We start from the raw sequence: 14960 nt of genomic DNA on the forward strand, positions 1-14960 counted from the left end.
CAAGAGTAAGATGCTTAACTGACTGAGCCACCCAGGCACCCCAATCTCTCATTCTTAAAAGCATGGATTTATTAATCCCTTTAACAGATGTTTTTTTGAGTGCCCATATCCTACCTAGAACTGTGTCAGACCCCAAAGCTTTTTGTTTTAGTGATGTTTGCCACAATGGGACTAGGGTTGGTGCATAGGTAAGGTCTTTCGTAAGCTCAGCAAGAAGAGTTTCTGGCAGATCCCTGCGTTGTTCCTAGTCATGTGTATCACTTCATAATAATCTCCTGTCTATGGTATCAAAATTGTGTCAGCTCTCATATTCTCCAGGCTCATTTAAATTTCAAATTGTTCTTACCCTTTAGAATATTCTTACAAGTTCCGTTTTAATGACGCCAGTATCAGAAGATGAAGACAATGTTCTCAAAGCATTTACGGTACCTAAAAACAGGTCCCTGGCGAGTCCCTTACAGGTAATTACTATTCCAACATTGGTGTCTTAAAAGCCATTCGCAAAACACTGTCATCTGGAGGTTTTTTTTTTTTTTTTTTTTTTTAAGACTTGAGTTATAGAGGAGTTATAGAGGAGTTTAGCAACTCTTGATGTCTGAAAATCTGCTAACTTTCCTTATTGCTGCTCACATGAGATGCACCAGAAGTTTTCATTAGAGCAGGTTTTCAAAGCATGATGAAGTGAAACATTTCCTGCTGTGACTGGGGGCAAGATCATGGATTACACATGGCAGTATCTCCCTCTTTTGCTCTTAAATATTTTATAAAAAGTTTTTGGTATAGTTCTTTTTTTGTTTTAAAATTTTTGTTTTTTACACTTAATTAGTAAGCCATCAAAACTGAGGTGCTGTTTGGATTTTAGATGATGTTTCAAATGAGCTAGTTGGAAAATGATTGCAATATATTTAACTATCAGAATAAGAAATTCAGCTGCCAGTGTGGTGTGGCTAAGCCATAGTTGACCATCTGCTACTGGGTTTTATATCAAGAGAGATTTCCCTTATAACTCTGAGTAGGTGTATGTTGATGAAATACAACAAATTTCAGATTAATCCTGAGCCAAATGTAAATAAGAATGCAAATTTACTCCCCTAAATTATTTAAAGCAGTTCCCTATGTTAAATAGCCCAATATCCAGCCATCTGTAGAGCCCTCCCCTCCATCCCTCTGAGGCACACTGAGGGAGACTTCATAAACTCCAGGTCATATAGAGAACCTGGACTCAGAACAGCAAGTTGCTATTTGTACTGAGAGTTAAAGGCCCTGTGACAGGATGGCGTGCTTTGAGAACTTGTCTTTTTTCTTTCTCTCTCTCTTAAGGGCTTCCCCATCATTGTGGTAGGCTTTCTCCCCCCAAATTGTGAGAATCTTAAAACTTCCCTTTTTTAAGTATTTGTGATACCTAGTATTATTTTTTAGGTAATACAAATACAGCTAGAAGGGCTGTAGGCACATTTTGTTTTGTTTTGTTTAATTTTATTTATTTATTCATGAGAGACACAGAGAGAGAGGCAGAGACACAGCCAAAGGGAGAAGCAGGCTCCATGCAGGGAGCTCGACGTGGGACTTGATCCTGGGTCTCCAGGATCACGCCCTAGGTCAAAAGCGGCGCTAAACCACTGAGCCACCCAGGCTGCCCTGTAGGCACATTTTGTTTCTTGATCCAATTCCTTTCCTGTGGCCTCTATTGGATCCAACTGCTTTGGTGTGAGATTGACTGTTGCCTGGAGTGTAGAATATGGAAGAGGAAAAAGCTAGTGTTTGGGGGCTATTTTGGAGTGTTCTTGAGTCCATCAGGCCTGGGTAGGTGGCCTGTGCATCACCAAGAATTGGGACAGGAGAATAAACTCCCATCGAGGCAGAAGGGGGACACAGGATGCAGGTTAGACAGATGTCAAGGCAAAGATCAGCCTTTTCAAAGTTTTATCTAGCTCTGATCTTGGGTCCAGAATGGCAATGCTTTCTTTGTTTTTCTTTCCCTCTTCCTTCCTAAATACTTGGCCCCGGGTTTCTAGAGCATAGAACTTGACTATCGCTGATAGTACAGTAAACTAGAATAGACCTTACATATATTTTATAACCTAGTCTGGAATTCAACCTGTATTTACAGTAGTATAGAAAAAAGGCATTCTGAATTTCAAAGAGCAAACATATAAGTATATTTGAGGACAGTTTTCATGGTGTAAGTAGTTGTCATTACATAAGTTGAAAACCCCTGATTACTTTGCTAAAATTGAATCCTAAAAGCTTTTGGCATAACCAAATAGAGTTTGGCCAAAACCATTAGAGCTAAACATGGTACTGATATAAAATGTATGTTACATGAAATTGGCAAGTTGTCAGTGCATTTTTTAAAAAATGATGGAACTTTATTGTCAACATACTTACTTAAACATTATTTAATGGAAATATTAGTTATCTTTGAAACTCAGAATTAAGTAGTAGCCCTCTTTTATTAATCTATATTTTCTACTTTATAAAGGAGTCATATATGGCACTCTACAGATTCTAATGTCTGCCTATTGGGATTAAAGCCATAACATCATGTGGTGAAGGCAGGATTTGCAATTCCACTAAATGAAATAACTAAGATCCAAAAATTTATTTTAGAGTCAGTGTTTCTATCTGCACTAAATGGTTAACTGACTTATAGGTAACTAATTCATTTTAAGAAATACTCATTAAATTAATGAAAAGTACACACCAAGTATTTCCACTGTTTCATGTCATGGAACTCTAGCTTCTGATACAGTAGAAATATGTGATTTCTAAAATCTTTTAAACTTCTGTGGTAAATACTGGAAAATGCATCAAATGAATCTAAATATTTTTAATCTAAATATTTAAACATTCTGTTTATATTTCATATAATCCTGATTCAACAATATTTACACACGTTTTTATGCAGTTTGGTAATTTTGTTTAGAACATAATATATCATGTATTTCCACTGATAATTCAATTTCACTGACTTAGGCAGATAGTTCATGAATAGTATTACTGAATAAATGCATTTCTTACATAATCCGGCTTTTCAATTTAAGAGTATTTTATATAACCTCTAACTTTTATACTTTGTACTTATATGAAATCAAATATTGAATGGAATTTTAGCCAAACAATCTAGATATTTTTATCATAGTGCTTCTAATTAAAACAACTAAATATGGTTCCTAAAATATTTCAAAATTTTGACACTTCTAAAATATAAAATATCTCCCACTTGTATAGGGCAATTAATTGTCTATCCATCCAGGTGTCTAAATAACTTAGGTACAAGAACAGTTTATTTTTATTTTTTTAAGATTTTATTTATTCATGAGAGACACACAGAGAGAGAGAGAGAGAGAGAGAGGCACAGACACAGGCAGAGAGAGAAAGCAGGCTCCATGCAGAGAGTGCACCATGGGACTCGATTCCGGGTCTCCAGGATCACACCCTAGGCCAAAGGCGGTGCTAAACCGCTGAGCCACCTGGGCTGCCCACAAGAACAGTTTATTGAAGACTATGGTAATTCTATGTTCTCTCATTTCAATTTTAATCAACCTGACTTAATTATGGCAATGACACTTTAGACAGAGCCCCAATTACTATTTTTGAGGACCTTTATGGTTCTAGCTTCTGATGTACATAGAAAAGCACATGCATATATGTAAATATGTGTAAATTACATTTGATATTCTAAAACTAGAAATGCAAGAAGCTATGAGTTTAAGATTTTATTATGACAAGTTTCAAACAGACATAGAAGTATAGAAAATATTCCATGATTTAGATTTAACAGTTATCAACATTTTGCCATATATACTTCATCTGTTTTTTATGAAGTGTGTTAAAATTCCAGACACAATTATATTTATTCATCTATGTACTTTCAGATGTATCTCTAATAATAAAGGTGCTTTTATATATGACCTAATACTGTCATCACACATTGTTATTTACAATAATTCCTTAATATTCTAATTCTCAGGCTGCATTTAAGTTTCCCCATCAGTCCAAAAAAGAATCTTTTTATTTGTTTGATCAGAAATGAAACACAATACATTCTGTTGTTAAGTCTCTTAAATCTCTAATGCATGTTGCACACAATGCATTTTGTTGTTCAGTCTCTTAAATCTCTTTTAATCCTAGACCAGTGTTGTCCAATAGAACTACAGTTATGGAAAAGCGCAGTATGCTGCTGTCTAATGTGATGACCACTGGTCGTATGTGGCTAGAGCACTTGAAATGTGGCTGTGCCACTGAGGAACAAAATTTTCAAATTCATTTGAATTTGCATTGCTTTAACTTGTAACTAATGTCACATTTAGTTAAATGTGACATTTAATGTTACATTTAACTTGTAACTAATGTAACTAATGTCACATTTCCCTCCTCTCGTCCTGGAATTAACCACTTCCCCAAAGATCTCTAACCCTTTCAGTGGGAAACAGTATGTAGAGACAAAAACCAGGGTGCTAGGTATGTCCATGTGTTATGTGGGGGGTCACTGAGAAGCAGTGAGTTTTAACAACTCAGAACTCTGAATTACAGTCCATAAACTATAACACTTACATAGAGGCTATATGAGCCATTATGCATAAATAATGCTCTATTTGTTTTTAAAATTATTTATGCTCAGTCTTCTTCCAAAAGGAATTTGTGACAGCTGCACAATCTTAAAATTGTTGGATTTCTTTTTTCTTTTTAAAGGTGCCTTTTTTTTTTTAAGGTAATGAGAAGGACAGGAGTAAAGAGTCTTTTTTTTTTTTTAATTTTTATTTATTTATGATAGTCACAGAGAGAGAGAGAGAGAGGCAGAGACACAGGCAGAGGGAGAAGCAGGCTCCATGCACCCGGAGCCCGATGTGGGATTCGATCCCGGGTCTCCAGGATCGTGCCCTGGGCCAAAGGCAGGCGCCAAACCGCTGCGCCACCCAGGGATCCCTAAAGGTGCCTTAATTATAAGTTGTAACATTAAACAGAGACTCCTATAATAAAAATGTTCTGAGACATTTTTGATATTTGTGTCTTTCATGTAGCTCAGAATATGTGATTTTCACGTTGGACAATTTTGTACCATTTTGTCCCATGTTGTGTGGGGGTAGTGGATGGAGTCTAGAAAAATATCAAATTATCAAATTTAGGGAAATAAAATTTAGCTTAGAAAGCTTGCAGTTTGGGACAGGAAAGAGATTCATGGTGGAACACTATTCAAAAATTACCCCAATAGAGGCTGAGGCAGACACACACATACCCATATAGACGCAAAGCCCCCTCCTCAGCAAGGAAGAAAGAGCTGCCTGTTTCCCTCAATGTGTATTCCACTTTGAAATAAACATATTATGCTAATACACATTTCTGGAGGTAGACATTTTCATTGGCAGATCCGAAACTGTCCATAAGCTATAAGCCTTCTGAACTTCTGTATTTTTCTCTTAAATTATAATTTCCTTTTATTCCTATTTAAAACCCAAATGTAAAAGATGTGTTCATATGCTTTTTTACTCACTCACTTTCCTCTTTTTTTTCTAACCACAGAATGACAGCCTTAAATTTTAATTTCCTGACTTGGCTTGTCATGGCCTTACTTTTGTAAAACAGTGAATTTAATTTAAGTGAATTTCCCAGGCCCTTACTATTGAAACATATTTGCACAACATTGAAGAATCTTAAAATATTATTGCAAGCAGATGAGACTCACTCACTCTATGTGTTTTTGATTGCTTCTATCTTTCTATAAATTGTTAATGAATTTTTTTTAAAAAAATAGGATAAACGCTTTTTGTATGATCGGCATCTGAAAAGCACAATAAACCAGCATGCAGACAATAGGAACCTGGGTTCTAGTCTAGACCATTTTCTGATTGTGTGATCTCAATCCATTAACCTCTTCAGACCAAAATGCTCTCAACCATGAATTGTACAGTATGTCTTCCTCTCATCATACAGGTTTGGTAGGAAGATGAAACAGACATAATATTGCTCTCAAAATGGCAGCACAGGTGCCCATGTCCATTGGTGGTATCTAGTATGAGGCAAAGGCTGTGCATAGTCTCTGTCAGAAAGACAGGCAAGGAGGCCTCACCTACAGCCAGGGCATTTTGCCCTGTGGTGTACTATTTCCTCTAGCACGCTCTCATTCCCTGTTCCACTCTTGCAGAACTGTGTCAGTGGGTCACCCAAAGAGATAGCTGACTCAACTGATTCCTGAAATAAAGGTAGTCAGATCTACCTTTGGCGTGATGGAGATGAAACAACTGATTGACTAGTTTTCTCTATTTTTCTACTGCTTGTGTTGGCATGTCAACAGACCTGGAAAACAATCTGTCTACATGTGCCTTAGGTCTTTCGGGGCATTTCCTAATGTCATGTGCTGTTTTTGACATGCTCCCTGGGATACCTCTGTACTCATTTGCTTCTCCCTTGGGTCACTTTTTTCCACTTGCCCCAGCAAGAATTCACATGGCCGTTGGTCATATTTCAGCGACCTGCTTTTATATATATGTTCTAAATTAAGCAAGTTTTCTGTGCACAGCTTTTGGGTTGACACAGGAAAGACCAAATGGGAAGGAAGAAAGGATATCAAGTTCAAATTTAGAGGGCTCTGCCCCAGACATTACATAATGTGGATTTTTTGTTTGGTTCACCTTGACAAACACTAAGATACTGACTCTTCCTTGGGTCAGCAAAGATAGAATTGCTTGAGAGCAGTTTGGCACTTGTCTTAATCTTAATAGTCTGAAATAATACGTGACTAAGAAAAGAGCTATTCTTCCAAAAATTGTGACACCCTAGGTTACAGAATATCAACTCTTTGTAAAATCTATAAACATGTAAGGTGGAGAGTGACTTCTGGAAACATCTAGGACAAACTCCAAGCTGAGGAGAAGTCTATCCACATAATCAATAGTTAACTTAAGCTTGGGTGTGCAGTGGAGGCCCTGGTAGGTCCAGACCTATAATTCCCTAACTTTGAAGGCTCTTTCTATGAGAACTTAAAAACTCTGAAGTTGGGGTCACTTCACTGTTTTGTGCAGACAGAAAGAGACATTCATGAGTGAGAGAAGTTGGCTATTGACCTTACCTAAGTGACATTTTATCTCAGGTCTATCCCTGACTTTCAAGATTTAACAGTTTTCAAGATTTTTACCTTCTCTCTTGTAAAATTGATACATATTTAAAAGAGATGGCCTTTTGGGAAGGAATTCTGACTTTTAGAATTTTAGTCCAGAGCAAGTATTTTCTTCACATGGGTTAAATAGAAAAATCATTCTTACTCATTAGGACACCATTCATTTATATTTATTATTTAAAAACAGAACAAAAGAAAAATACAGTACTATCTCATGAGCTGTTTTGGTTTTACAAAATCATTATTTTTGTGACTGATACAAATTTTTTATTAGGTCTACAACTTGGGAAGCACATACTTTGCCACGGTTTCTGACATCAGCTATTGTGTGAAGTTGCAGTATGACAATAGTGATAATAGCAGTTGTTCAGTGTGATGAAAAAACAATATTCTAAACGAAAATGTGAAAATAATCTAATTCGGACAGAAAACCACCTGTGGACATGGTCTTGTCTCATTTTAGTTCTTCTGTTTTCCACAAAGGATCCAAGTATTTATTTAAAATGCCTTAGCAGGATATCCCAGTTAAAGCTTTGACAGTCTGTTTACAGTTCACTTCTGCCTGGGGGCAGTTACAGGCATATTACAGGATAAACAAGGTGACTCTCAGGCAAGAGAAGGAGGATGTGCAGTAGGATTATTAATGTTGAAATGAATTAGGGTCAAGTGACAGGTCTGCATTAGCACAAGAATTCTTGTGCAGAAATACATAATTCTTATCAGTTCTTGAGTGTAAATGAAACTAAAATTTAAGAAGGAATAAGAAGGCACAAAGATCCATATGACAGTATTAAAAAATATTTGCCTAGCACAGGGACATTTAATCCCCCTTTGTCAAAACTGTTCTGTCTGCTTGAAAAGTTGCCCAAAGGCTCCAGGGCTTCAAGGTAAAGAGAGAGAAGGAACCAGCAAAAAAGGAGGCCGCTGTCATTTCAGCTGTTGGACCTGAGCACCTCTTCTCTTATCTGAGTACTTGACCTTCTGCTCTTCCCTAACTAACCCTGTAGGTCTGGGTGTGCTCTGATCAGGTTTTTCATTTATTGTTGCAAGAAGTACTCACACCGTGCACCATTCATGCTCACCTGCTGCCCTTTCTGTTCTATACACAGTGGTTTTTACTGGCATTTGTCTGCACTTGGGGGATTCAGGTGTTCCAAATGTCTTGCCCTTCCTAGGCTCTGAGCTTCGGGGCTTATAGGCCTTTGAGATGCTCTGTTTCCTAGAAAATTGAGATGCATCTGTTTCCTAGATGTTTCAATCTGTTTCCTAGAAAATTCTGTTTTGACTTAGGAAAAGCTGATTGTTTGAAGAGTTTACTAAAAATACTAATTAAAAATATATGGTACCTTTTTTATATTGATCTTGTTTTCAATATCTGCTCTGGAGAAAAAGCCAGGCATGAATCTAGTGGTGAGCCATGTGGGAGATCCAATGAGAACACAGCCAAATTTCAAATTAAGAATATGTGAAACTGGGATCCCTGGGTGGCGCAGCAGTTTGGCGCCTGCCTTTGGCCCAGGGCGCGATCCTGGAGACCCGGGATCGAGTCCCATGTCAGGCTCCCGGTGCATGGAGCCTGCTTCTCCCTCTGCCTGTGTCTCTGCCTCTCTCTCTCTCTGTGTGTGTGATTATCATAAATAGATAAAAATTTAAAAAAAAAAAAGAAAGAATATGTGAAACTGATAATACTCAGTATTCTCTCCTGAACAGACTTTAAGAATCCTGAATTAACTTAAGTACTGTATGGCCAAAGGGGCAGAACTTGACATTTACCAAGAGATGTGGTAAAAGCAGGCAGGAGATTGTTTCTACATAGTATTTTAAGCAATTTGCACTTTTAGAAAATTAAGTCAATATTAATTGAAGTACAGCTAAGTAGGGAAAGTCTTAACCAGAGAAGAATAGAAACATTTGTCCCTGCTTCACGCTTTTATCTCCAACCTCGCTCCCTCATTCCCCTTTCCCCTCCGTTTGTATGGATTTTCTCAAAATAGGTATCTTTGGGTTTTCTATGTATCTTTTATGTGATTTGGGATTTACCTAGAAGATATTAGTGTATGAAGGGATTTCCTTCTGCTACCTCTTTAGTCACTTGTTTTAAGATCTGTGCACTTTGACCCACGTGCACCATGGGTTCTGAGCACTGGCACAGTACTTTGTAGGCGGGTGCGGCACAGATATCCCACAGCTGCCTCTTCACTCTCGAGTAGTTATAGGTCACACTGCTACAGTGACAGCAGGTGCCAGCTCAGTAATTGAAATGGCAACATCAACTTTTATTTTTTTAATTGGGTTTCACGCATCAATTTGGTGTTTCAGTGCTGCACTGAAAACTTCAGCAACAACATGCAAGCAACCAACTTAACTGAAATACAGAATCTGTGAGGACAGAGATACACCAGAGAAATATGCGTATTTAATCTGCTTGCTTAAACCCGGAGAAACATCGTTTATTCAGAATGATTTCCAAGAATACTGTAACTACCCTGGTGATTTTGTTTAGGAAATGATTCAGTGTGACCCGGTGGCAGAAGTCGGCCCCAAACAAGTGCCTGTCATCTTTGTGATACACGGCTCCAGGAAAATATGATGACAATCCATCCTGCTGTGTAGTATTTCGTGTCACGTGTTGAGCCTCTGAGCCTTCAGAGCAAACGTGCGCACTTGGACAGTGGCCTCTGCGTTAGCCGTGAGGCGCCCGGCGGATGGAGGCCAGGAAACCCGCTCTGTGTCCTGAGAAAGCGCCCGAGTTAGAAACACGGCCCCGTGAGCCTTCTGTCACGGAAACTTGGCCCCAGCCAGCAGGCTGGGGTACCCCAGCACCATACAAACGCCACGTTCATTCAGAATGATTCCTCTCTGCTAGCAGCCTGATGACTCTGGCCTCGCCGTCTAAACGCTTCCTCCTGCAACCCAGCACCTCGGTGGGGAGCCCCAGAGCTCACTGTGAAGGACACCAAGGAAGGTAGCGTCCTGCACTCCAGGGCCTGCGCTCAGCCCGGCCTCCTCACTTCTTAGCTGGGTGACCTTGAGGGTGTTGCCTAAATCCTCCGTCCGCTACCGCAGGCCAGCCTGTAAACAGGGCCACTGACGCGGCAGGTGCCTCGGGCACGCCGAGTGACAATCCCACGAGACGAGCGACGTGCAGCGCCTGAAAGCATGGCTGGCACGTGCGGACCCGCGCTGACTGTCCCACCAGCTCTTCCTGTCTCGCGGTCCCTCCCGCAAGTGGTGTACACGTCGCGGCTTGCTGGTTCTCCTGTGCTCTTTCTCCACCCCGGGTACACTCCCCCTTTCTCACCTGCCCACTTAAATCCACCTTTCCTTCCCTTTCCCTGGCAATGCCTCGGTGTGCCACCCCCCCCCCACTCCACCCCCTGCACCTGGGTAGGCCCCACTAACCTCCCACACTGTCTCTTGTCACCCCACCTGCTTCATGTGTCTTCACTTCGTCCCCTACAGGACATTGGAGGCTCTGGAAAGCAGAGGCCCTTCCTGGCTTCTTTTGTCCCATGGAAAAATCTCTCTTGGGCTTACCCAACTATTACAAGGAATAGTTGTGGTTTTACTAAACCACTGGTTTGGTTTTGAGCTTACGGACCCCAAATCTTCCATCTGTTTGTGTTTCCGTGTCCCCCCTTATACCAGTTGCTAGAGAGTTCCTGGATAGGCTTGTGGCTTACACTTAGCTGGCACGCTGTACTTCGTGACAAACTTTTTACGTACAAATATCACCCCTTGAGCATGTTATTTATTTTTTCCATATTTACCCATGACCCTGACTCGTCCACTGTTTCATCCCTGTTACCTCATGTTTATTTTGTGAGCATCATAAATCCTTTGGGAATGAAGTAGAGCAAAACAGTACATATTTCCGCTGGAAGCAAGGCAGGGCCTCGGATGGTGCAGAAGACAGACGTGTGGGTTGAAAGCTCTCCACTCCTCACCCTCAGAGTGGCTGTGAGCAGGTTATGGCCACTCTCCAAATCTCTGTTGAAGAGAGAGGGAACCTCCCCCTCAGGGTGTGCTGTGTCAGTGAGGTGGTGACTGTGATGTGCCAAACACCGGGCCCAGACAGCAATGCCACCTGGTAGGTATTAGCTCATCCATGTCTTCCAGCATGGCGATCTCAGTCAACAGGATTTCTACATTAATCGATGCTTCATTGAGAATACAAAATATATACCGTACCATGTTTGGTAGGTGTGAGTCAATTCCAGCACCCGTGAGAGCTTCTCCCCTCAGAGGACCAAAGCGCTCACCAGTTTGCAGAGTGAATAAATGGCCTGGGACACCTTAGGTATTGGCAGGATCATGCCCATTCCTGTCTCCAATTTTGTAAAAATCACCCTAATCTACAAAAGGTACTCAAGGGTGAAGATGCAGCTGTAGCTTGTGATCTTACTTGAGGTGGGTTTTCCTCTCTCGGCAATAGATGATTTCTGGTTGTTAATATGACTTCAGAACGCTGGAGTCCGGGGTGTCAGAGAATTCAGACGTTATCTGACACAAGCTCCCTGGCGTCTACCCCCGCCATCCGAACATCAGAATTCCCTCCGCTGGCTTTGCTGGGATTGGGAATCCTTTGGGGGCTGAAGTAGGGGTCTCCTGTTCTAATCTCAGTGTTGGCCTCTTGTTCCCCATTAGCCTTGTGGGGGCGCCTGGGAAGCTGCATCCTGTGGAAAGATGGAAGATCAGATGACGGCCTCTGGTCAGGCTCGGAAATATGTGAATGCCTTCTCAACCCGGACTCTGGTCATGTGAGATGTTTCTCAACAAGCATTATGGTTTTCAGAACACTTCAGATTGACTTGGGATATATCATTCCTCTACATGAAACTTTTCATGAATGGGAGAAGAGCCTATTTTTGTTGTGGTACAACAGTTGAGAGCAGCACCAAGTGCATTTAGGTGGATGAAATCTCGGATTTCACCCAACTAAAAGGATTTTTTAAAAATTAATAAATAAAAACAGTCTTACCTAAATTATTAGGTAATGAATTGTAGTCAGTTGTTAATATCCTAATGTGGATTTTTTTAACATAAAATGAATTATCTGTATTTTAGAGGATCCAACGAACCAGTATTTTTTTCCTGTGATGAGGTTTTTGAAATTTTACACACAAAAAGGTACTCCAATATTTCACTTTTCTCAACCACTAAACACAATGCATTACTGTAAATGTTGGCTTAATACCATGGGATCATTAATCAAGATTGTAAATGCTCATTTATGGTTAATAACATTGGAGGTACATTTATTGTACTAAGCCATTTTATGAGTTTTTTTGTTAGCTTGCTTTAAAAATTATTACTGTATGAAATAGTTTTATAAAAATTATATTTTTATTCAGTAATTTAATTTTGTAAATGCCAAATGAAAAATGTGTTTTGCTGCTATGGTTTTAGCCTGTAGACATGCTGCTAGTATCAGAGGGGCAGTAGAGCTTTGGATGGAAAGAAAAGAAACTTGGTGTTAGGTAATTGACTATGCACTAGTATTTCAAACTTTTTTATTTTTTATATATATATATGTACTTTTTTTCCCCTTTTGTAATACATTGGAAAAGTTGTTTGGGAGATTTTGCATTTGTTGTTGTTACTGGTTTTTTGTTGTTGTTATTGTTGGTTTATAAGAGCATGCATTGCACTTCTTTTTTGGGAGATCTGTGTTGTTGATGTCCTGTGTTTTGTTTTGAGTTCACTCTCACTGTTCTTTAATTCAGAGGTTATGTGTTTGATCAGCGTCCCCCTGGTTTCTGGGTGTATGGTCTTAGAACTGCCATACAGCCTGTGTTTGCAGCTGGAGTCAAGAGACTAGGGTCGATAGCCAGTGGCTGCCTTACGAATATTTGGTGCAAGATGGTCGGCACTGAACTTTGATATGACAGTGTACTTACTGCCTTGTAGAGAAATAAAGCTGTGTCCTTATTTTACTTACTTTTGGCTTCTCTCTTGTGATTGTGGATGATAGTTATACTTCTAAGAAAATGGAGTGAATTCAGAACCCTTTTCTTGTGATAGTAATTTGTGCCCCACTTGAGTTTCATGTGAAGGAGCCAAGGGTCCTTACTTTAGAGAAAGAAGAACCAGCAAACCAGGTTCAATAATTTACGAGGTAACCACCAGCAGAGTGACAACTGGGAGGAATCCTGCAAACGTATTAGGGTTCCAGCAGCACTGGAACTGGGATAATGTGTACTGCTATTACAGATGTGGGGCAGAGTAGGAGGACCACAGGGCTAGTGCACACACATGGGTACAGGCCTGAGGTACATGGTCATATGGAGATGGAGAGCCGTGGGCAGGAGGGGCTTTGACCTTTGGGGTCCCCACAGGGAGACAGCCAAGGGTAATGCCTGACTTGACTTCTATCCTTCCCATCTCTGGCAAGGGTCCTCATTCGCAGAACCAACCAGAAGCGAGAGGGCAAAGGAACACCCAGATGTAAGGCCAGTCAGCCTGTGAGGGCAGAGCCAGAGGACATTTATCTGTTGAGGCAAGAGTAGGGCATCCCAGTAGAGTCACCCATGAGGTTTACCTTCCTGTTTTACAGATGGCCTCCACTGCTCTGCCATCTCTCTGCTCACCGATCTTTGCCCTGGGCTACAATCACCCTTTCACATAGATTCCTTACAATTTTCTCTAGTCACTGGGGTCCAACTCAGCCTTTGTATTGTCACATGCATGATGCACCCAGTGGTTCTAGAGCCAAGGATTTTTTACCCCCAACACTAGGCTCTAGGACTGTCTAGGAAAAAAAGAATGAATTAAAAAACTGTTTGATATTCTTTGATTATCTTTTTGAGAGGTATTAATACATCATCCCTAAGACAGTCTTTTTTTTTTAAGATTTTATTTATTTATTCATGAGAGACACACAGAAAGAGGCAGAGACACAGGCAGAGGGAGAAGCAGGCTCCCTGCAGGGAGCCTGTTGTGAGACTTGATCCTGGACTCCAGGATCACTCCCTGAGCCAAAGGCAGACGCTCAACCACTAAGCCATCCAGGTGACCCAAGACAGTTTTTGTATTCATGAACTCTCCAATGTACGTGCTATGTGCTGACCCTGCCCCTTACCAGCAGTTTGAATTCTGACAGGTCACTGACCTTTCTGAGACCTTTTTTTCATCTGTGCAATGAGTTCATTCCTATAATGAAATCTTGTGAAGTAACACACTATCCCAGTGTTTGCTATTACATATGCTTTCCATAATTAAGTAATGCATGCCATGTCGTGTGCCAGATGTTCATCTAATGATGTGCATTGCTGATTACAGAGTTAAACGTAGAGGTCAGATTATAGCTCATAAAATAAATTAATGGCAAGAGTGAATCCAGCATTATACAGAACTGAAATAAATATTTACTTCTCCAACAAGCATGCGACCTAATTACTGGAAGCTAAATGAAAAATAGTGCAGATTTAGGTTATATGTACAAATACACTCATTTGACACCCATTTCCTAAGCATCTCTAAGACATTTATTTGTCCTGGTCTTTTGTTTTTAGGCATTCTCCTTTCCATAGCAGAGATTAAGCTAGTAAAATAAATGGAAAGAGCATTTCTTACTACTCAAAGGAAAGGTTGTCCTTTTGCGTTCCTCTTTGTAAGGCTTTTGTCCACATGTGCACATCTGGAGAATAGAAGAGATACCAAGATGACTCTGATTTGTCTCCCAGTTGATAATGGGATTAAAAATTCAAGAGGAGAAGGAAGTGCAGGGAGAAATTTATTTGTTTCTTTTCAAATTATAAAATATTATAACTGGAAGGGACTGCAGAGATCACAAGGGGCTTCTCCTGTTTAGTCACTCCTAGAGCCCAACCAACTGGTCTGA

General features: G+C 40.2%; 1 protein-coding gene across 6 annotated transcripts in view; it reads left to right on the top strand.

Moving 5' to 3' along the window:
* Positions 1-14960, top strand: part of MYB (MYB proto-oncogene, transcription factor) — an 88153-nt gene that overhangs the window by 21485 nt on the left and 51708 nt on the right. For 2 of the 6 annotated variants that reach the window (XM_077894138.1, XM_077894159.1), the window contains 2 exons: positions 354-461; positions 11765-13057. In XM_077894138.1, the coding sequence (XP_077750264.1) occupies positions 354-461; positions 11765-11881 (225 nt within the window). In that variant the 3' untranslated portion in view covers positions 11882-13057. The other 4 variants (XM_077894131.1, XM_077894151.1, XR_013377111.1 and 1 more) reach the window with 3 other exon arrangements.

The sequence above is a fragment of the Canis aureus genome, chromosome 1 (assembly GCF_053574225.1).
Source record: "Canis aureus isolate CA01 chromosome 1, VMU_Caureus_v.1.0, whole genome shotgun sequence".
NCBI lineage: Eukaryota > Metazoa > Chordata > Mammalia > Carnivora > Canidae > Canis > Canis aureus.